General features: G+C 44.5%; 2 protein-coding genes across 6 annotated transcripts in view; one reads left to right on the top strand and one right to left on the bottom strand.

The window, feature by feature from the left end:
- The window catches only part of LOC6052411 (glutamate [NMDA] receptor subunit 1), a 211166-nt gene extending 203172 nt beyond the window's left edge, over positions 1–7994 (top strand). For 4 of the 5 annotated variants that reach the window (XM_038266327.1, XM_038266328.1, XM_038266330.1 and 1 more), the window contains one exon: positions 7572–7829. In XM_038266327.1, coding sequence (XP_038122255.1) covers positions 7572–7829 — 258 coding nt within the window. Of the gene's footprint in view, positions 1–7571 lie in introns of all 5 variants that reach the window. The other variant, XM_038266329.1, reaches the window with a different exon arrangement.
- Positions 1–24820, bottom strand: part of LOC6048845 (kinase suppressor of Ras 2) — a 207923-nt gene that overhangs the window by 152864 nt on the left and 30239 nt on the right. The window lies entirely within an intron of this gene.

Raw genomic sequence — 24820 nt, 5'->3', positions numbered from 1 at the left:
GACGATTTATTTTACGACAACAATAGGTTTAACGTGAATAATTCAAAATTTTAGAATGGATTTTACTTAACATTGTGTGCCTTTTTCATCATAATCGATAAACTCAAAAAAAATAATGTCAATCTTTGTTAATTTGATAAAATAACTCTTACAATACCAAAATGTTGGTATGCATGTGGTATTCGAACATCGTTCTTAAATCTTTTTAATATTGGATTTGTGTTGAATCCTATTCAGTTGGAATCATGCATCCTCGAAAATCCCTCGAAAAATGCCACGCTGCCTGGGCTATAGCCTTTCTCGTTCTGCTTTAGTTTGTTTCTCTTTCTTTGAATTTCCTGATATTTTGCCTGCAGCTAAAACATGTTGATGCAGCAGCAGCTCGTTTTCAACAAGCCTTGATAGCTCAGTTGGTAAACGGGTAGCTAAAATGGTGTCTGCACATTACCTGCCATGAGTTCGATTCCAGTATTCCTCTAGTTTTCTTTACCTGATATTTTTTGGCTCTCCAAAGCAAGACTTAGTTTTCCTGCCTGTTCGAAGGATTTAAATATAGCATCAAAATTCTACCCATTTCTCATTGCAATCCCATTAGCTAAATTGAATTCCCGCTGTAATCCTATAGAGAATTCTCATTATTTTTTGTCCAATGAGATTTTTATTTACCCGCAAAGTTTTTATTTGTCTGGTATTCATTTGCCCTTGGAATGGCACGTTTTGGTATTGCTTTGGTCTTCCCCATACAGTTTTTTGGTATGATTTCATGGTATTATACCATCTATTACTGGGCAACCAAGGGCACATTTTGGTATTTGTTATTATGCCAAGTAATACCAAAATATGGTATTCCCGTGTTATTTACCCCTGCTCGGGAGGAACCCCCAGAAAAATTTTGAGCCCGATCGGAGATTTTTTTTTTGGTTTAGGCTCTTTTCAAATAGAATTGCTGATCTATAACATGGACATGATTTATGGTTCAGATCATATCATTTCTTATGGGAAATGATGCAGGGAACATTTTTCCTGAAGCACGCAAAGTGATTGAAAATAAGGGGAAAAAGCTATGAAGGTTTTTTTTTAAATTTAGGAGATTTTCTGATAAAATTGCACACCCCTTTCCCAAAAACCGCAATGGTTTTGATAGTCAGATTATTATTTTGATGAATTCTTTTTTGAGAAATGTTTCTGGGCCCATTGAGTAAACGAATCACTACAGAAAAATTTAATTGGTTGGGTTTATGCTCAACTGTTTTTATCTAATTGAGTATCTGGAGTTGCTTGCTCACTTTTATTTGAGCTATTTATTACTTTGGAACAGTCAAAAACACTTTATGATAGCTGTACGAGCTGGTGGCTCGCTTCAAAGTTGTCTCCGGAAGCCCCGGAGTCCCGTGGATGGATCCTACCGTGAATTCAGAGGCTAGCGGCAATGGTGTAGTCCTCAGCGATGGCGGCTTTCGGAGGTACACAGAAACTCGCGAATCGCGATGGCGCGGAGTAAATTTTCAGGAGCAAAAACGTGGTGCGACTGCACTGTTGCGCGATAGGTTTTCAATTCCCGTTTATTTATGCAAAATAACACTTACGAACTACTATTTACATTCCTTACATTCTTACGAGCTAGGTGTGAGTGTAGTAGTGTGTTATGTTGTATTTGATGTGTATAGTGTTATCTACGTGCGCATGTATTGCGTGTACGTACACGAAAAAAAGTGAGGTTAAATTTTGTACCAGCCAGCAAAACAAATGGTGTGCTAGTGTGTGTGAGATCGGGCTAAGATAGCTCTATTGGCCAAGACGTGTTTTGTGTTAGTGTGCGTGAGTGTGACTTAAGATTAGGGTGGTTCAATTACATGTCATTTTGTTTCACTTTTTACTTTCTTCATTGCTATGGCAACACTGTCCATAGCGAGACGCCGCACCAACACACTCAACGTTGTGCGGTTGGCACACCTTGCGAGGTGACAGCTTTGGCTAAAGCGAGCAACGAAAAAGCAAAGCCACGTTTTGTAAACGCTCTTGCTTAAAATTAGTTTCTAGACTTAAAATAAACTCTAATGTTAGTCTCTAACTCGCGTTTGTTATTAGCGAAAGACATAACATTGTTTGGCGACGAGGATTAGTTCGGTTTGAAGTAGTTCGTGGCGTTTTCGGGTTTTCGCGTTCGAGCGGGGTTTCTAACCTCAAAATGCCCCCGAAGGTGACGCCGAAGAAGGACGGGCCGCAGCAGCAGCCGGATCTCACGGCGATTCTGGCGCAGCTCACCGCCTACTTGGAGAACCAGTCCAAAACCCAGGAGGCTCTCCTCGAGCAGCTCTCCAAGCCGAAGGACAACGAGTTCCTGATGGAAACACTTTCCAACACCATCCCGGAATTTGTTTACGACCCCCAAGGCGGACTGGTCTTCGACAAGTGGTACTCCCGGCACGAGGAGGCCTTCAACAAGGGCGGGGAGAAGCTGGAGGAAGCGGACAAAGTGCGGCTGCTCGTGCGGAAGCTGTCCTCGGTGGATCACGACCGCTACGTGAACTACATCCTACCGGAGAACCCACCGGACAGATCGTTCCAGGACACGGTGGACACGCTGAAGGAGATGTTCGGGCACCAAACGTCCGTGTTCTTCCGGCGCTACCAGTGTCTGCAGACGACCAAGCGGAATGCGGAGGATTTCGTCACGTACGCCAGTACCGTCAACCGAGCGTGCGAGGATTTCAACATCCGGACGATCACCTCCGACCAGTTCAAGTGCCTGGTTTTGTCGCTGGTCTGCAGTCGGAGCGGTACAAGGACATCCGGACCCGGTTGCTGGCGAAGATGGAAGGCGAGACGGCGGAGCACCCGATGACTCTCAAGAAGCTGTTATTGGAGTGCCAGCATTTGGACAACCTCAAACACGACACTGCTGTTATTGAGGGACCGAAGCCGGCCGTCAAAGCGGTCCAGCAGGATCGCAGCGGCTTTCGCGAGTCGGGCAAACCGGAACGGAAGTTCGAGAACAGGAATCCGGCCAAGGCAACCCCACGACGTCCGTGCTGGCAGTGCGGGCAGATGCACTTTGTTGCAGACTGCTCGTACACGAAACACACCTGCAAGACGTGCGGCAAAGTGGGACACAAGGAAGGATACTGTGCTTGCTGCTCCAAACCCTCCGGTTCCGGAGAAGGTGCATCACACACAGCACCCGGAGGCGGCAAGAAGAAGCACAAAAAGAAGCGGGCCGACGGCGGGGGATACTCAAACGGTGTGTACGCTGTCAACAAGGAAGGTGTCGTCGGACGGCGCAAGTTCGTGGAAGTTCTGATCAACAACGAACCGATCGAACTCCAGCTCGACTGCGGATCGGACTACACCATCATCTCGACGGATTCACTTCCCCTGCTCGGCAACCCAGAAACCATTCCGACGGAACTGTGGGTGGCCACAGCCTCAGGCAAACCCCTTCCGCTGGAATTGGAGTTCGAGTGTGACGTCACGTTCCGCGGGACCACCAAGCGTTCCGTGTGCTACGTCACTCCTGTGCGCGGTTTCAAGGTTCTTGGGAGCGACCTGATGGAAGCTTTCGGGCTATACGACATTCCGATCAACGACTTCTGCAAGCAACTCACAACTGCGGAGGACTCGTTGGCATGTGGTGCCGCGCTGAAGGCGAAATTTCCGGCGGTGTTCCAGGAAGAACTCGGACGGTGCACGAAAACGAAAATCCAGCTGTTCCTGATCGACGGGGCGAAGCCGGTCTTCAAGCCTAAGCGGCCAGTGCCGTTCCACTCGCAGCGGCTGGTCGAGAAGGAGCTCAACCGATTGCAGAACATGGGAGTGCTGGAGCCGGTCGACTACTCGGACTGGGCGGCACCCATCGTGGCAGTTCGGAAGGCGCAGCGCGACGCAGACGGAGATCCGGTGGTCCGCATTTGCGCGGATTACTCGACCGGGTTGAACGCTGTGCTGGAGGCGAACAAGTATCCTCTTCCTACCCCAGACGACATCTTCGCAAAGCTGGCTGGCAGCAAGTTCTTCAGCGTGATTGACCTGTCGGACGCTTATCTGCAGATGGAGGTAGAGGAGGAGTCGCAGAAGCTGTTGACTATGAACACACACAAGGGGCTGTTCAAGGTCAAGCGTCTGCCGCCGGGAGTGAAACCCGCTCCTGGAGCCTTCCAGAAGGTCGTTGACAACATGCTCGCCGGCCAGGAAGGAGCGGCGTCGTTCCTCGACGACGTGCTGGTGTTCGGCCGAACGCGCGCTGAGCACGACCGGAACTTGGAGCAAACACTGCAGCGGATCCAAGATTTCGGTTTCCGGCTCAAGATCGAGAAGTGCAAGTTCTACATGACGGAGGTGAAGTACCTGGGCCACATCATCAACCAAAACGGAATCCGCACCGACCCGGGGAAAGTGTCTGCCATCTCGCAGATGCCACCGCCGAAGAACCTCACCGAGCTGCGTTCGTTCTTGGGCGCGGTCAACTACTACGCGAAGTTCATCAAGGAGATGCACCAGCTGCGTAGGCCACTCGATCTGCTGCTGAAGAAGGACGCAAAGTGGGCCTGGTCGGACGACTGCCAACGATCGTTCGAGCGCTTCAAGGAGCTGCTCAAGTCTGACCTGATGCTGACCCACTACAACCCGACGCTGGACATTATCGTGGCCGCTGACGCTTCGCAAACCGGAATCGGCGCCACAATCCGACATCGTTTCCCTGACGGTTCGGAGAAGATAATCCAGCACGCATCAAGATCGTTGACACCTGCGGAGCAAGCGTACGGGCAGATCGACAAGGAAGCTCTGGCGCTCGTCTACGCTGTCACGAAGTTTCACCGGATGCTGCTGGGACGACGATTCGTTCTGGAGACAGACCACCAGCCTCTGCTCCGCATCTTCGGGTCACACAAGGGGATTCCGACGCACACGTCCAACCGACTGCAACGACTGGGACTCGTTCTGTTGTGCTACAACTTTGGCATCGACTACGTCTTCACGGCGAACTTCGGGTACGCGGATGTACTCTCCAGACTCATCGATTCGGCGGCCAAGCCGGAGGAGGAGTACGTTATCGCCGCTCTGTACCTCGAGGACGACATGTCGGCGGTCTTGGAAGACTCCGTTGGCAACACACCTGTCACTTCCAAGATGATCGCCGCTGCTACCGCCCGGGACAAGGTGCTCAAGAAAGTGGTCCAGTACTTGGAAGGTGAGTGGCCGGCCAGCGCAAGCGAAATCGACAACCTGGACGTGAAGGCGTTCTACCACCGGAAGGAGAGCCTGGCACTGACTCAGGGCTGCATTCTTTTCGGCCAGCGAGTGGTGGTGCCGGAGACCTACCGAAAGCGGATCCTGCAACGCCTGCACCACGGTCACCCGGGCATGGTCCGGATGAAGAGTCTGGCTCGGAGTTTCGTCTACTGGCCGCACATCGACAAGCAGGTGGAGGACACGGTGAAGCAGTGCGCGGACTGTGCTGCAGCTGCAAAATCTCCCCCACACTCTCCACCAGAAGCTTGGCCAACACCAGCGGGACCATGGCAACGTATTCACATTGATTACGCGGGCCCGATCGATGGTCTCTACTTTCTCATCATCGTGGACGCTTTCTCGCGATGGCCTGAGATCTACCCGACGACGACCACGACCGCTAGGGCCACGATCCAGTTTCTTCGAAGCACGTTCGCACGCCTTGGCCTACCGATGGTGCTCGTGTCGGACAACGCTGCTCAGTTCACTTGCGACGAGTTTGAGTCCTACTGCAAAGCGAACGGAATCACCCACATCCTCACCGCGCCCTACCATCCGCAATCGAACGGGCAAGCGGAACGCTTTGTGGACACCGTCAAGCGAGGAATGAAGAAAATCAACAAGGGAGAGCCACTGCAGGAGACACTCGACGTGTTTCTGGCAACGTACAGGTCGACGCCGAGCGGAACAACCGAGCAGAAGTCACCAAGTGAACTGCTGTTTGACGTCAAATGCGCACCACACTCGACCTACTGCGACCACCACCAACACCGGTTGCTGAGATGAAGACGACTGCTGAGAACGACCAGAGACGAGAATTTGCACCTGGCGACTTGGTGTATGCGAAGGTGCACAAGCGGAACGACTGGTACTGGGAGGCAGGAAAGGTCATCGAAAGGCTCGGCTCGGTGAACTACAACGTGTGGTTGGACGGCCAACGTTCGGGGCTGATCCGGTCGCATATCAACCAGCTTCGTCCACGGCACGAGTCAGCGGTTTCGCAGGCGCGCGGTCGCGCTGTTAACCTTCCGCTGGACATTCTCCTGGGCGAGTTTGGGTTCGCTAAACCAACAACCGAGGACGTCACGCAAGCAGCTGTGGTGGAACCGGAAGGCGCGAACCAACCAGGAATCACCGAGCAACCTGGCAACAACGATGGACCGGAACCAGCTGTGATCCAACGGCCGATCCGGCGGGCTTCGACGGGAAGTATTCCGCCGAGTTGCGTTCCCGTGCCGACGACGACGATCACCAGGAGTGGACGCGAGATTCGGCTGCCGCCGAGGTTTGATCACTACGTGATATCTTAAAGAGGGAGATGCTATGGCAACACTGTCCATAGCGAGACGCCGCACCAACACACTCAACGTTGTGCGGTTGGCACACCTTGCGAGGTGACAGCTTTGGCTAAAGCGAGCAACGAAAAAGCAAAGCCACGTTTTGTAAACGCTCTTACTTAAAATTAGTTTCTAGACTTAAAATAAACTCTAATGTTATTCTCTAACTCGCGTTTGTTATTAGCGAAAGACATAACATTCATGTAAATTTGTTTGTTTGATATTGCTTCAGTGTTGTCATAAGTCGTTACTCGTGCTGTCGTCTGGTGTCTTGAAGAGCTGCGCTCGTACAATAGCTGTAATTCATGATCAAAGTGCTGATAGGCCGATAATAGAAATAGGCTGAGAAAGGGTATAGTTCCTCTACCATCGCATGGTTTTTATTTCTGTGCCATTTGTTAATTTGTATATCCATTTGGGCCATATTATTCGCATTTATCAATCTAAGGCATTTCCAGGATGCCCTCGAAATACTGCCTGCGCTAGGGTTGGATTAGATTAGATAAATACTAACCTTTTAAGAAAAACGCAAGGATCAACTCGGCTCGTTTTGCACCCTTCGGCAAAGTTGTAAGGGCTGGAATTTCCCACAAGAATCTCAAATTTGGACAATTTTGGGCGAAACCCACGCTACCTGGCAGAAAAATACTGAAACGATGTTTTTCTGCACACATTTTATGCGATTTTCCCCATATAAACTTCAACGATAAATAGCGACCCTTAACCTTGACCGATTTGACTCAAAATTGGCACAGATACTTATTTGTGCCTAAGAAATCGAATCACAGTGTTTCCCTGATGTCGTTTTTTTTATTGTCACCCTACCCTAAAAACATCGGTGTGCCTAACAACTAATTTCCCTTATAGTGAAAACTATTTGTGGTATCGCTATACCACAAATAATTTGTTATTATATGTGGAATTAGTTGTTGGGCACACTGATTTATTAGGGAATAGCCTACAATCATAATCATGCCAGATAACAAACAACATCACACATTCCAGAAACGTAAAACATTGCGCGCATCCCTCGCCATGCAAAGGCAATACAATGTAGGGCTAAATTCCGTCTCGAAGTCAATAAGTCAAGTGGTGGAGAAAACCCGTTATCCAAAGGTAAATCAACTGCCACGAGCACCGGAAAGAGCCTGGCCTGGAGATCATGAAATAGCTCGTAATAGAAGAACTAACGATCATTCGTTCAAACCGCCGCCAAGATATATGCCAACGTATGCAACAGATGTTTCACATTTAGTAGTTTAAACCAATCGTAACATCCAACATTCTATGTGTCAAAAAAAATAACAAGAGAACTTTGCTAACCCCTATAAAACCATAAAACGCACATAGTTAACCAATAAAGCGCGTATTTAACAAATGTTGTAACCAAAATGCTACAAAATAATAAAAACTATAAATTAAGTTTAAGATATATTCTAAAAATTACTTTATTATAAATTCCAACTCAGCTAAACCAAAAAATTTACATAACAGTGCCAATATTGAGTTGACTAAGTTATTACAATGTGAAGAATACAGGATAAAAATCAAGTCACTGCGTTTAACAAACCGGCTCATATTTCAGGTAAATATTTGCCAAGTGAGTCTCGTTTAAGTGAAAAAGGGTTGTTCGTTCAAGACTGTATTTATGTCCGTCCCATGTGTGTTTACTTCTGTACCCTTACGAGAACAATAAACTTTTACTCTGCCTCTTCGCGCGCTGACCACCGTCCGAGACGGTTGGCTCAGCAGTCACCTCAAACGATTGTTTTATTCAATTAAGAGATTCTACGCGCCTGGACTACAACAACAACACAACACTGCCCAATCTGCAGTGAAGACCACGAATGGAAGGACTGTAACGCTGAAACAGAGAAGTGTGCCAACTGCGAGAAACTACGCGTGCAACGCAAACTCAACATTGATGTCAGCCACTCGGCTTGGAGCAGCGAATGTCCAGTATTCATCAAAGAGCAGGAAAAACGGAACAAAATGGTGGATTTCACAATCTAGCAACCAAAACAACGCGGAGAAATACTGTACCTGAACATTGCTGGAATAAAATCACATCTTGACGAGCTGAAACTGATGATGCAGAACACAAAACCTAAAATAGTATTTTTGACGGAAACACACTTGACAGAAAAGCACGACCTAGACGAATTTGAGATCCAGAATTACCGATGCAGTTGCTGTCTGTCCAGATCAGCACACACGGGTGGGGTGATGGTGTATGTAGACGACCGCTTGGAGTATGAGATTGTCTCGAATACGGTGGCAGGAGATAACTGGTTCTTGGCGATCGACGTGAAAAGTACAACGCTCAATGGAATCTATGGAGGAATCTATCATTCTCCCAGCAGCAGTGACGTTGGTTTCATAGACAGCTTTGAGAGTTGGCTGAGGACGGTCTTCCAGGACTGCAGGACAAATCTACTCGTTGGCGACTTCAACATCCGATGTAACGATCCGGGATACGCACGTGAGCTGAAGAACGTTACCGAAGCCTTAGGGATGAAGCAGATTGTATCAGAACCGACGCGTGTGGGTCCCAGTAGCAGTACAATTATTGACCTTGTCTTTACAAACCTGGAGGGGGTGGAGGCGCGCGTCACTGAAGAGCTTAAGATAACTGATCACGAGACCATCTGTATTCACGTCGGAGAAACCACGATTAACCTACCGGAGCAGAAAAAGAGTTACGTTAGCTGGAAACGGTATACGAAGGAACGACTGCATGCTGCGCTACGAGCAAAACTGAGGAGAGTTGACGCTGGAGTGACCGTTGGAGAAGCTGCACAAACTTTTGGCTCAACACTGGCGACGGCGGTTGCGGAGCTGACCGATCTATGCAGCAATGACCGGAAAGTCTCAAACGCGTGGTATGGAGAACAGCTGAGAAACCTGAAAACCGAGCGGGATGATGCCTACAGGACCTTCAAACATACAAAAAGGCTGGATGATTGGAACCTTTATAAAGTGCTTCGAAACCGCTACGTCCGAGGATTGAGATCATCAAAGAACCTGCCAGTAGAAGAGGAAATTCGAAGTTGTCACGGAAATCCCAAGAAGCTTTGGAGAAGCCTGAAATCGCTGATTCGGCCTGGTGGAGAACCTCCAATGGAAATTGTTTTCGAGGGAGCGCGAAGCGAAAGGGAAACGGCGGAACGCTTGAATCAGGTCTTCGTGAAAAGTGTAGAGACAATCCATAGAAACATCCCACCAGCCCAGGTGGAACCAGCAGTAGTACCAGCAGAATAAAGGCTAAACGAAGATGGCAGCGAGGACTTATTAACGGAGCTTCAACCAATCACCTTGACGAAACTGAAAGAAACAGTCTACTCGTTAAAAGACTGCGCTGGTGTTGATAGCGTGACAAAACGGGTCATGACGGATTCATTTGACGTTGTTGGAGAGCAGCTGTTGGCGATTGTCAACAGATCCCTGGAAAGCGGAGAATTCCCACAACCTTGGAAGCGGACTTTGGTGATACCGATGCCTAAGGTACCGAAATCGACGCGCCCGGAAGATCACAGACCAATCAACATTTTGCCACTCTATGAGAAGGTTTTGGAAACTATAGTGAAGGAGCAGCTCCTGGCGTTTGTGGATCGGACGAAAGTTTTACTCGAAGAGCAGTCTGGTTTCCGAAAGCATCACTCCTGTGAGTCAGCGCTCAACCTGTTACTGCTGAAATGGAAACAAGCAATTGAAGAAGGGAAAATTGTCCTATCGGTGTTCGTAGACCTGAAGCGAGCTTTCGAGACCATTGACCGAACCAAACTGAAAGCAGTACTGCGTCGCTACGGTGTTCGCGGTTCAGCGCTCAAATGGTTTAGCAGCTACTTGGACAGCATAACGCAGGTGACTCGTTACAACGGCTCCACGTCAGCAGCCACGGCAGTAGATCTTGGAGTTCCTCAAGGCAGTGTGCTTGGACCGCTTCTCTTTATTTTATATATCAACGACCTGAAGCAAGCACTGAGACGAGTTCAAGTAAACCTTTTCGCTGATGATACTGTACTGTTTCTGACCGGAACTAGCTTTGAAGAGTGCTTTAACGTGATGAATACTGAGCTTGCCAGTTTTACCGAATGGCTGAGATGGAAGAAACTACAGCTGAATGTCAGCAAAACAAAATGCATGATAGTGACCACACGACCAAGCGACGGCGTAAGCAGAGCGGTTCTATATAGATGGCGAGGAAATTGAGAGGGTCGAGACGATCAAATACCTCGGAGTGATGCTGGACGAAAAATTGAACTTTAATGACCACATTGACTACACAATACGGAAAGCAGCCCGAAAATTTGGAGTACTCTGCAGAATTAACCGTTACCTGACGACTGAAGCCAAAATAGACGTGTACAAATCCCTGATTGCTCCTCACTTCGACTACTGTGCCTCTATCCTGTTTTTAGCAACTCGTCAACAACTGAAAAGAATGCAGGTCCTGCAGAGCAAAGTGATGCGACTAATTTTGAAATGTGATCGTTTAACACCAAGACAAAACATGCTGGATTGTTTACAATGGATGTCTGTTCGTCAAAGGATCGAGTACAATACGTTAATTTTTGTGTTTCGTGTAACTAAAGGGATGGCGCCGAAATACTTGACAGGTACGGTGGTATACGGGAGGGATATCCATCAGCACGACACCAGAGGAGCTGACAATCTCAGATTGCAGATGTGCAGGAAGGCGTGTACGCAGAATTCACTGTTCTATAAAGGATACAGCATGTACAACCAGCTACCGGAAGCAGCAAAGAACACAAGGAACATCAACGAGTTCAAAAACTTGCGTAAGAATTTCGTGCGTCAACGACCGATGGAGTAAAAGTGAACCACGACGGTACTGTGAGGAAGAGCATGTTATGACGGCCGGCCATCTTCATTATCGGTACATGTCGCATGGGATCACTTTGGGCCTCATATGATGTAAGCTTGATCAAAAGTAACGCGAATCTGGGCGCGGTTCTAACCCTATGTGCTCATATGTGTGTGGGATAGCAAATGATCTCAATACCCTAAATGGAAGCTGCAATCTGAGTGATAGACAAAAGGACTCTACATACACAGAAAAAAATATTCCTGTAAATTTACATTATTTATCATGTACCAAAAAGTATCATGATAAATGATGTATATTTACATTAGGTTCATTGGAAATTTACATTAGATTTATTGGAAATTTACATTAGTTTTGAAAATTTACATTAGTTTTGGAATTTACATTACTTTAGCAATTTACATTAGTTCAAAGCAACTAATTCTGATTGGACAATGGGAATGAGAAGCTCGACTTGGACTGCAGTAGGAAAAGGGTGTGGCCTATGTTCTATTTTAAAATTATTGAAGCGGGCAGCAAAAGGAAATTCTGATTTTAAAAAGTTGCTTCACAGGTAGGGGACGCTTTCTCGTCGACGACCAAGTGGAATAACGCTGGACTGGAATCGAACGGACGACGGGTAGGATGTTCGATGTTACTGCTGCTACCCGCTGCCGACTGAGCCATCTTCGCATTTTATAAACGAGCGGCTAAAGCATCAACTTGTTCAGGTCGAGGCTCAGGCAGTGAGCCAGCGAAGTATGAGAGCGATAGAAAGAGAACCAAATATAACTATTTTTAGTTCGGGTAGTTTTGAAGTCAACGTTTGGCAGAAATACATTGGATATATGATTTACATTAAATAGGAATTTACAGGAAGCCGAACACGGGTAGAAATTCATCAGATTTGAGTTTCCATGCACAGAAAAAAATAATGTAAATTTGGAAGCTTTAATTTTGGAAGGTTGAATATTACCTCTTTTATGATGTAATTTTACCTCAATTTAGACTGAAAAAGTGACATTACACCAGAAAAGTGGTAAAATTACACATTTCCAGAGGTAAAATTACACCTTTTTTCTGACATAAAAGATGTACCCCTTCCCAGATGTAATATTACCATGATTTTTTTTTCTGTGTGCTCAACGTTTCCATTAGATTCATGATTTACATTAGATTTAGATTTACATTAGAGTAATTTCCATGACTTTTTGCGCTTTACATCATATCTCAACATTACATTGAGTGAGTTTACATAAGAAACAGTAATTACGTGCTGTGTAAATTTACATATTTTTTTCTGTGATCTCGCCCAGCAAAATGAAGTCGATAAAGTAGTCAGTTTCGATGAGAAAAAGTGGAAAACGTGGTCTAAAAATAGCGACGCCATCTCCCTATTGAATATGAACAAAAACGAAAATGAATCAGGTGGAATTCGAACTCACGCCTTTGGATTGGTGGTCTGGGACGCTAAGCAGTCGGCCATCAGAAGGTTTACACTCTAGCAGTGAAATTATCCGTAGTGTTGAAACATGTTATCTTCTCATATTAAATACGCGCTGATCCCTGATTTGCCTGAGGGGATTGGAAGTCTAAATATAGATCGAGTTTCCTCCAGATGCTTGCTTCTATGTTTAGGCGGGGCCGAACAATGCCCAGCGACCTCGGAATTGGACCGCAAGGAGCTCTGTCATTCTGAAACGGGTCGTTGGAAGCAGCGCGAGGGCTATCACCACCTAATACCCGGGACTGAGATAAGTTGTATCAGCATTCGGCATATACAAAGTGATACAAACTATACTTTCCCATAATTTCGCTACCGGTTAGCGGGTATTGGATTGGACCACACACACACACACACACACACACACACACACACACACACACACACACACACACACACACACACACACACACACACACACACACACACACACACACACACACACACACACACACACACACATTTTGTCAAAGCAGTGTTGAGATATCGTGGCACCCGTTTTTCGAAACTGCTAACTAAAAATAGCTATATCTCGGCAATGATACATCCAATTTTTTTCAAATTTGTTCTGATAATAGATGAAAATGCATATTTGAATGCCCTGAAAACAGATTTTAAATAAAATTAAGTGTGTGCTCACACCAACTGTTCGGACGCCAACGGAAATAAACCTCCTTGCGAATCAGCCCAATTTATTCGAGGCAGATCAAAGCTGCAATTTTAGATTAATATTTAGTACATGTTGTGTTTGTGTGTGTGTGTGTGTTTTTGTCTTACAATTTGTTTGTTTCCTGTTTTCCGTCCAACCCGATCCGGATTTGTGTTCTACGTTTGTGCTGTAGCTGTAATTTTAGGTTATGTTTAACAGCGTGTTCGGTTTTACATGTTTTGTAAAGATTTAACATGTTTCTGTTGCGTTTTACATGTTTATCTGTTCCAAACTTACTTGTTCGTGAACCTGCGCCCTGTCCTGTCCTGTTCGAGGAAATTCTTAACTCTGTCCGGCCGTATTCCTCCGGCCTGTTGTCGCCCGCGTGTAGTCCTTGTGTCTGTTCGCAATTTCCACCCTTAGTGTTATTTATTTCAACGTTTTGTGTGCTTAAACTTACATGTTTGTGTCCGTCTACCACCCGTTATTCCCGCGAACCACAAACCTTCCACTTTACTCCTAACAATCCTCCAAATTATCCTCCTAATTATCCAAATCGCTCCACGTTCCTTTTTCCCTGACCACTTGTGCTCGTAAATTTAGATTGTGACTTTGTTTTGATTTGTCGCCCTTTTTCTCGTGTGTTTTATCACTGTTTACTCCCTACTTCCTCACGTCTCACTCGCGTGAGATGCCGTCGCGACGTTCGTTCCCACGCAGCAGCATGGTGTCGACCCCGTCGCGGCAGTGAGCGGCCTCAACACCAACTGTTCGCACACTCCTTGCGTGAATGTTTTATTTTGGACCAGTCTAGAGTTCACTTGTAGCTGACTTACAACCAGCAGGCCGAGTGGACAATAGATAGATTTGTGTGTTGTGTGTGTCCCATTTCTGTGTGCCTTACGCACAAGAAGGCAACAACAACAACAGACAGTGCATCTTCGCATTCGGCCCGAACGGGCAGTGGCCACCACTTTTGTTTTAAATAAAAACCATTGTTTTGTAACTTGTGTGGTGTTTTCATTGATGGCGCTAAGCTAGCGCAGCTACCCGGACGAGGTCTTCTGTTCCTGCTCTACGCGGTGCTTCGAACATGGTCCTTCGAGCCGGATGGGCAGAACGTTTCTGTCCGTCCGGCCCCTACAACGCACTATGGTACATTGGGTGGCCAAGTTTCAAAAAAGTGACCTTCTCCAAATATTTTTTGGTATTTTTTTCTCGAAAGTAAACATTCTAACTAAGAAAAATCCAAATTTTCAAAGCTCTAAGTTTGTTCATTACGGAGATACGCAAGCTGAAAGTCAAAAAATGGAGTAAAAAAGTAGCGTTTTTCGTGAAAAAGGCTGATTGTTTAATTTTAACATAGCTCAGCCATTTAAAATGTTTTATTTGGACAAATATACATCTTTGGAAAGGTAATTAGATAAGCTTTGAAACTATTAACAGATAAAATGTGGTTTCCAAACCAAAAACTGAAGTTTTCATCGAATAACTGGAGCATTTTTTTGACAAATCATATTTTTTTTGTGTTTGTTAATCGAGTACTTTTTTTTGCTAACCGATGCTAAACATGAAACTAAGATCACTTGAAAGATTGGATTATAATCTAACATTGCTGAAATTTCCAGCCTGCGATTTTTTGCGTTTTCGGAGATATGCCATTTTGAACATTTACGTTTTATCAAAATTTGCTGCAATCTACATATGCGCCCGTTTATTTCACTTGCTTTGCTACCTGGGTGCAGAATAGTGGTTTGCAAAGCGGCCTCAATTTAGAACTGTCAAAGCGGAACCAATTTACTGTTCGCAAAATAATACTAAGAAGTGGGAAGTATTGTAATCGATCTATAATTTATTTTGAGTTTATAAAGAATTTATTTTTGAGGTATTCAAAGTCAACAAATCTTAAAAAGAGGGTTGAAATCGAGGTTGACATAATTCGTCGCTAATATTTCAATAATAACTTTGAAATGTTAGCGACAGAATATCAATAACTATGAATGGCACCTGAAAAATAATATTGAATTTTTTTACTCCGATATTATCGCTGCGCATCAAAGATACATAATCTCGGAATTCCCATTCGGTTGCTCTTCTGATTTACAATATTTCACCCACTTCTGACGCAATTTTTCGTCACGTGGAAAAACAAAAAAGGCCTCTTATGCCGCCCATCGTTTAGTCTACGAACAAAAAAGACGCGAAGCACTTAATTTTTCAACAAAAACATTAACATCGACAGATCCAAAATGTTTCAAAACAAGTCACTTCAGCAGCAACAAATATGTCACGCTTGAGTTTGAACATAGCCTTCTACTTTGTTTATGTTTACAGCTGTGGTGCAGTTGTAGTAGTTAGGAGCAGTAGGGAGAATTCGAAAATCACGTTACGCATTCTGTCTTTTCAGCACCCAGTTTGCTACCATGGCTTTCTACCTAAGGTACTCGCGATTGAGTGTGTAGCAGTGCGGTTGTCAAAATCGTTATCTCTGACTCTTTCATTCCACTGACACTGACATTGTTTATGTTTTCCTGGCATGGTCCATTGTTCGTTTGTTATTGTTTTGGTTTTAGTGGCACAGAGTCATGCACTCACACTAATGCAAAGCAAGATCGCGAGTACCTATGATATACAGCCTTGGTTTGCTACCTACTTCGTGGGCATCGGTGCTTCAAAAATCAAAACCTGCACTCAAAAAAATCCAAACGTAGATACTACGTGAAAAATCACGTAAACTCAATTTTCCCCTCCATAGCCCCGTTTTACGTAACACACGTAAAAACAACGTGAAAGTGTACCGGCAAAAAAATGATTTCACGTTTATGTTGCGTGAAAAACCTTATAGTATTTTTCCACTAGGTTTTTTCATGTAGCTTCTATGTGTTTTGGAATGTAGCATCGACGAAACTTCTTTTACTCGAATGCGCGAAATTTCTACGTGATTATTTTAGTATGAAAATTGATGGCGAACGTTGAAGATGCAGCGAGACTTGTGCTCGTCAAATTTTAACAGAAAGTAGGTTAAATTAAGTTTAATAGTTATTTATTTTTAAGTAACGATTATTTTTTGCAGAAGTCAACTTCGGAACATAGCATCTTCTTATCCGACGGCTACCGGAATTCTGGCCGGTGCTGACATAGGCGGTGAACTAAAGATCTCCTTGAAGGCAATTAGATAACCTGGCAGTCTCCCTGACACCGATTTCATGCATCGGAATGGCAATCTCGGTCCGTGCCACTGTGGTTCTTGGCGCCATCGGAAATTAAAAAGCCATTCAAGTTGGTCATTCCTGAGTGTGTCTCGAATGAGTGCAATTACGGGTTACATCACTTTTGTTGGTGTCCGCTTTATTTTATCGTGGTGCCTTGAAATATACCTATCGGTGGCGATCTTCGGCAAGGAGACCAGGATCAAGCACATCGGGATTAGCGATTACCTGGCGGAAGAACAGGTCCCGCGACCTTGGGTAGACTAGCCGTACGTGTTTCATCTGAATATTTCCGGCAAGAGGCACCAAATTATGTTCTAGTATATACTGCAGGACTGCAGGTGTTCTGAAGATGCTAATTAATGATAAAATACATTAGTTTTCTGCAAATACAATTCTTTATTATTCTTTTTTGAAAAAAAAAATGCGACCAAAACAAGAACCTTCAACTAAAAAGTTCATATAAATTTTATTAAAACAAATAAGTAAAACTCATCGGTTGATTCATTTAGCTTTTACGTGTGAAACACGTAGAATCGACGTGAAATAATCTGGTCAATCAAATCCCGTTTCTACTAGGGCCACCTAGTAGAAGCACAGACAACAGACGTAGCGGCTAGAACAAAATAATTTGAAAATCGTGTGTAAAAACATGGCTGCCGCATCCTGCTAATCTACTAGCGCCATCTGTTAGCCTATTACCACTCTCTAAAGCAGCCATGATGGTTTTCTGAGAAGGTGTGTTTGAAAATGCATCACCCAGAAATGTTTAAAAAATATATTATTTCAATTTTTCGAAATAAAAATTAAAAAGGTAAAGATTATGTTTTTATGCTATAGTAAATCTACTTTAATTATTAATTAACACGATTCACGAGCACATGGAAGTTTTTTTTTCATTTAATTATCGATATTAAAAAAATAGTCTAGTCTGATGCTTTTTTAAACACAGCAACCAAGGCCGCGCTTGAGGCTGTCAAATTCTTGCTGGTTGTGTTTATAAACAAAACCAACAGAGGTGAGCGAAAAGGAGGGAAGACCCGGTGGAAATCGGGAGGATGGGCAAGCGTTTTTTGGAGGATAAAAGATCCGTAACCAGAAACGAAACAATCCGGAACTGTCGAAGAAGGAAAAACAGCAAGGTATGACACGATATAGTCTGGATGTCATCCGCGCCGTCAGCAAGAGCTATGATCACGGCCAACCCCGTAAACGTTTTGGCCCCAAACGACCGCATTCCGAAGATTATCTCCGGAACCGACAAACCAACTACCACGATCATTTCAACGCTCACCTTCAAGACATCAACCTCTTCAACGCCCTCGAAACCCACCCCACCTTCAAGTGCCGCCACTTCCGGCGAACCCTCGTCGCCATACCAAAGGCCTGAATCTTGAATGTTCTCCCCGGCATGTCAGATTCCCCCACCGGATTTCTAGTGCAAGCGATCCTCTAACACCAGAACCAGAACAAACGATTACAAACGTTGAAACCCAACAAAATGTAAAATGAAAGTAGGCGGAAAGTGATATTTTGACAGCGGGCAATGTGTCAGGGCAAAGCGACTGCAGCGCCACAAACGGATTGCCACAACTAAAAAATCTGTAGCGATGATTTACACAAGGGAAGAATCGAGCCCAAACGTCTGTTGTCTGTGGTAGAAGTTACGTGAAAACTGTAGTGGAAAAAAAGCACATAGCTTTTCACGTAACTTCAACGTGAATATTTTTTTGAGTGTGGTTTCAAGAAGTTCGAAATGACTTTATTGGAATTTTCTGTTGCCTACATTTAAAATTGAGTACCTTAGTCAAAATAAGGTATTCGTACCGAAGTTTCTCAAGCGAAACTGGAGAATCTCAGTTTGATACCGGAAAAAGTATTCAGCAAAATGTTGACTTAGCATGATGAGTTTTCTTCGATCAATCCATGAAAGTGATCCACATTTAAGTTTTATGTTGGTTAGTACAAAACATCATAAAAATTACCTTTAACCTATCCTGAAGCTGTCATAAACTCTATAATCAAATAAATTTTAAGAATGTAATATCCCGACTTCATTCTCACAAGTCTCTTGTAACAAATCATTTCCAGACCTCACACATTTCTCGTCGTAGGTCATTAAGCTAAAAATTTCCATCAGCTAGCAAACAACTTCAAGAGTCCACTTGAGGTCCTAGACCCTTGTACTCGATTTTGTTAACTTGCAGCGAAGCAGAAAACAATGTCTCAAATTTCATACGAATTGAGACATAGCATTTCGCTTCAAGTGTTTACCAAATGTGTCAACTCAAGTATACCCGAGTCGACCGTTCTTAACTGCTTGCGTTCAAAGTTGAATGGCCATAAATTATCGATTGCGCCATCCACGCTGAACCAGCAAATCCTTCAATAACAACCATGACCATTCTCATCATGTAAAACCATGGCTCTGTCCTTTTTTTCCAATTATATATTTTATGCCAAGCCAGCTTATCCAGCTGAGCGAAGTAAGTGTGAAATCACCACAAATGAACTTAAGTGATTTCTCTATCTCTCTCTCTCTCTCTCGTTTCAACCCACAATGCATACGATTGGTTGAACGATACATAATGCCATTCCATTCTTGGTACCTCCCATTAAATAAACAGCCAAAATAATCATTGTAAACTTTCTTGTAAGAAAAATCAAACAGAATAAAGTAGTTTCAATTTGGAGTCAGACCGAACATGTCTTAATATAACTTGCGATGACAATTCCGCTGAATTATGATGCAGAGTGATTACAAGAATATGGTTTGTAGTATATCGTTTTACTTCATAATTAATATTTTGAATAAAATTAATTTTTCTGTTATTTGATTTAACAATTAAAATTTTCGCAATTTATGCCCGTAAGGGTGGGGGGGGGAGGTCTCAAGTTATATGGCATGGACTCACAAAAAGAAACACACAGCAGTAAATAATAAATATTTGACTTAAAATGAATTTATTACGCTTAACAAAATTTTGTTGGAGGGGAGGAGGAGAGGGGGGGGGGGGGGTGAAAGAAAGAGGAGGGAGGGGTGATGTATTAGCTTATCCATAATTTAATAATATAAACTTGCAATACAATGTATACGCAATTCTGTTGTACTAATGTAATGTATGAAAAGACTATTTATTATAAACAATCAACTATTGAAAAACATGAAAAGACATAAAAATCAACGTATATCATTTCAATACCATAAAATTACCCAAGTTTGTATGAAAAAACATTTAAAAAGCAAAAAAATAATTTGGCCGCCTGTTTGTATGGAGATGGCCCATAGTGCAACGTCGACTTCGCTCCAGGAAAGGTAGCAGCCATGGCGGACGCGCCATCGCAGTCAGGAGTTCGAGCCGGTGTACGCCACGGTAAACTCCACGATCTGCATCCACAAGCCACAACCTACGCCGTCGTTACGGCCTCCCGTGCTCGACCAGCAACACCACGGAGTCCAACGATTGGCCAACAACCCGCAGCCACGGTGTACAACGACACCTGCTGCCAGTCCGCTCAACACCACCGTCATCATCGTCAATCACCAGGTCGTACGGCTCATCGTCAAAGAACCTGCGAACTCGAAGATTGCACGGAGAAAAAAGCGTTCCGAAAATCGTGAACAAATGTGCACGTTTTTGCGTAAAATATTTGTTCATGTAATCGTGAACTCGTGCACGATTGTATGAACAAAAAACTACGTTTTCATGAACAGAAGTGATAAAAATCATGAACTAAAGTTCACGATTGTAAAGAAGCGTTACGTTACGTTTTAAAACATAATAATTGAAGAAATACCGAATCGAAGAAGCCTGGAATATTTGAAGATTGAAGACAATCGAAGTTACCTTTTAACAATTTGAGAAACGAAATACATTCTGGACTGAACATTCAAACTGAACAGTCTCATTTTAACTACACTCTGCTAAATTTCATGGTGTTAAGTGTGAATATAATGACCGTAAATGGGTTGATTTAATTCTTTTTGGTCTTTATAAATGAAGGCAATCCCTAAGCCGCCGTCACAGTAAGTAACGGCTTCTTACCAAAAGTATTAGTTAAAAACTGCGTTTTGCCCACTATGGCTGTTCGATTTTGTCCCGCCCGTGTGGATCAATCGGATCGCGCACTGGACTCACAATCCAGAGGTCGCCGGTTCGAATCCCGCGGCGGGCGCTCTAAAATTCTTTGTGTAAATATTAGTTATCGGCACCGTCGCTCCGTGCCATACTTTCATACACTTAGGAGCCCAGGGCGGCGAAGTCCTTGCAGATAAAAAGGAAGACACTAGTGGTTGGTACTAGCAATGGTGGCCGACAGCTATAAAGTCAACTTCGTTTTTTTTCGGCTTTTCGATATGCTTAAAACTTTTAACACACAATCCAGAAAACTTTTAACCTTCCTACGGTATTGGGGTCCTTTTCGGCCTTTTTGAAAATTTAATTTGCCATAACTTTTGCTATATACATGCTAAAGCCTTGAAATTTTCTGACATTAAATTTATAGTATAAATACACATTTCACAAAACAAACAAACCTTGGACGACCCTTAGGGGAGCGTCCATAAAAAAAGTTACTTTAAAGGTATTGGGGTCCTTTTCGACCCCAAACTTTAAAAATCATCAAAATCCAGTTTTTGACCGATTCCGGTTCTTTTGGTCACAAACGAAAGCTTAGAACGTCCCCTTTCCGAAACCGACCTGGAAAACCGGATTTGGTCACTGTGGCCACCGGGAATCGGCTACAACCGAAAAAGGACCTTTTGAGACACCAACTTTGACGACCTGTATCTCCGGCAAATTTCAACCAATCAGGATGCTCCGGGTTGCATTCGACAGGTATTTACCTGTACTTTGACCACAAATATTAATATCAGGGCCAGGTGACCTACCGGTTCCGGAAATCCGGAACATCCGAAAAGTTCATGTTTTACTGTTTTTCACATATATGTGATACCAATACTCTCATGGTAGTTGAAATTGATCCATAAAACTTACTTAAAACACAATACACGATTGCCAGAACCACTCTGGAGTGTTAGTGGCCACTTCCGGGTAACCTGGAACCGGTTCCCGGGTACCCGATGAACGGCCAACTTGACTTTTTTGGTGAAAACCTATCATGTTGCACATCAAACTCCATGAAATTGAAAGATATGTCCATATTTGGTAATGCCGTTGTTCGCTGAGCCATCCTGGCCAATCTGGAACCGGTTACCGGTGGCCCCTTGGGGACACTTCCGGAATATGAGAGAAACCCTATCATCCGACATATCAAACTTCATGGAATTGAAAGAAATGTCAATTTACGGTCATGCCGTTGTTCGCTGACCCATTCTGGCCAATCTGGAGCCGGTTACCGGTGGCCCCTTGGGGACACTTCCGGAATATGAGAGAAACCCTATCATCCGACATATCAAACTTCATGAAATTGAAAGATATATCAATCTACGGTCATGCTGTTGTTCGCTGACCCATTCTGGCCAATCTGGAACCGGTTACCGGTGGCCCCTTGGGGACACTTCCGGAATATGAGAGAAACCCTATCATCCGACATATCAAACTTCATAAAATTGAAAGATATGTCAATTTACGGTCATGCTGTTGTTCGCTGACCCATTCTGGCCAATCTGGAACCGGTTACCGGTGGCCCCTTGGGGACACTTCCGGAATATGAGAGAAACCCTATCATCCGACATATCAAACTTCATAAAATTGAAAGATATGTCAATTTACGGTCATGCTGTTGTTCGCTGACCCATTCTGGCCAATCTGGAACCGGTTACCGGTGGCCCCTTAGGGACACTCTCGGAATATGAGAGAAACCCTATCATCCGACATATCAAACTTCATGAAATTGAAAGATATATCAATCTACGGTCATGCTGTTGTTCGCTGACCCATTCTGGCCAAACTGGAACCGGTTACCAGTGGCCCCTTAGTGACACTCTCGGAATATGAGAGAAACCCTATCATCCGACATATCAAACTTCATGAAATTGAAAGATATATCAATCTACGGTCATGCTGTTGTTCGCTGACCCATTCTGGCCAATCTGGAACCGGTTACCGGTGGCCCCTTGGGGACACTTCCGGAATATGAGAGAAACCCTATCATCCGACATATCAAACTTCATAAAATTGAAAGATATGTCAATTTACGGTCATGCTGTTGTTCGCTGACCCATTCTGGCCAATCTGGAACCGGTTACCGGTGGCCCCTTGGGGACACTTCCGGAATATGAGAGAAACCCTATCATCCGACATATCAAACTTCATAAAATTGAAAGATATGTCAATTTACGGTCATGCTGTTGTTCGCTGACCCATTCTGGCCAATCTGGAACCGGTTACCGGTGGCCCCTTAGGGACACTCTCGGAATATGAGAGAAACCCTATCATCCGACATATCAAACTTCATGAAATTGAAAGATATATCAATCTACGGTCATGCTGTTGTTCGCTGGCCCATTCTGGCCAAACTGGAACCGGTTACCAGTGGCCCCTTAGTGACACTCTCGGAATATGAGAGAAACCCTATCATCCGACATATCAAACTTTATGAAATTGAAAGATATGTCAATCTACGGCCATGCCATTGTTCGCTGATCCATTTTGGAAATGGTTCCCGGTGGCCCCTTGGGGTCAATCCTGGAATATGAGAGAAACCCTATCATCCGACATATCAAACTTTATGAAATTGATAGATATGTCAAGTTACGGTCATGCCATTCTTTGCTTATGCATTCTGGCAATTCTGGAACAGGTTTCCGGTGGCCCCTTGGGGACACTCCCGGAATATGAGAGAAACCCTATTATCCGACGAATCAAACTTCATGAAATTCATGGATATGTCAACCTAAGGACCTCGGGGCCTCGTGGCGCGGTGGTTAGCGGCTTCGGCTGCCGATCCCTAAGTTGCTATGAGGCGCGGGTTCGATTCCCGCCTTATCCTCCTGGCCTTCTATCGGATGGGGAAGTAAAACGTCGGTCCATTTGCGTAAAAGAGGTTTTGGGTGACTCACCACACATAACCTTCGGACGCCTAGAAATGAGCAGAAACTTGCAACAGAGCCCACAAAAGACCCGGGGGTCGTTAAAGTGGATTGCTTTGCTTTTTTTCAACCAAAGGTCAGCGAATAATTGCATGACCGTAGATTGACGTAGTTTTCAATTTCATGAAGTTTGATATGTCTGATGGTAGGGTAACTTTCATATTCCAGAAGTGTCCCCAAGGGGCCACTGGTAACCGGTTCCAAATTGGCCAGGATGTGTCAGCAAACCACAGCATGGCCGTAGATTGACATATCTTTCAATTTCATGATTTTTGATAGGTTTTTTCTCATATTCCGGAAGTGTCCATAAGGGCCACCGGTAACCGGTTCCAAATTGGCCAGGATAAGTCAGCAAACAACAGCATGAGCGTAGATTGACATATCTTTCAATTTCATGAAGTTTGATATGTCGGATGATAGGGTTTCTCTCATATTCCGGAAGTGTCCCCAAGGGGCCACCGGTAACCGGCTCCAGATTGGCCAGAATGGGTCAGCGAACAACGGCATGACCGTAAATTGACATATCTTTCAATTTCATGAAGTTTGATATGTCGGATGATAGGGTTTCTCTCATTTTCCGGAAATGTCCCCAATGGGCCACCGGTAACCGGCTCCAGATTGGCCAGAATAGGTCAGCGAACAACGGCATGACCGTAAATTGACATATCTTTCAATTTCATGAAGTTTGATATGTCGTATGATAGGGTTTCTCTCATTTTCCGGAAATGTCCCCAAGGGGCCACCGGTAACCGGCTCCAGATTGGCCAGAATGGGTCAGCGAACAACGGCATGACCGTAAATTGACATATCTTTCAATTTCATGAAGTTTGATATGTCGGATGATAGGGTTTCTCTCATATTCCGGAAGTGTCCCCAAGGGGCCACAGGTAACCGGCTCCAGATTGGCCAGAATGGGTCAGCGAACAACGGCATGACCGTAAATTGACACATCTTTCAATTTTATGAAGTTTGATATGTCGGATGATAGGGTTTCTCTCATATTCCGGAAG

This window comes from Culex quinquefasciatus, chromosome 3 (assembly GCF_015732765.1).
Source record: "Culex quinquefasciatus strain JHB chromosome 3, VPISU_Cqui_1.0_pri_paternal, whole genome shotgun sequence".
Lineage (NCBI taxonomy): Eukaryota > Metazoa > Arthropoda > Insecta > Diptera > Culicidae > Culex > Culex quinquefasciatus.
Note: the sequence above shows the minus strand (reverse complement) of the source record. Positions and strands in the feature narration are given on the sequence as shown.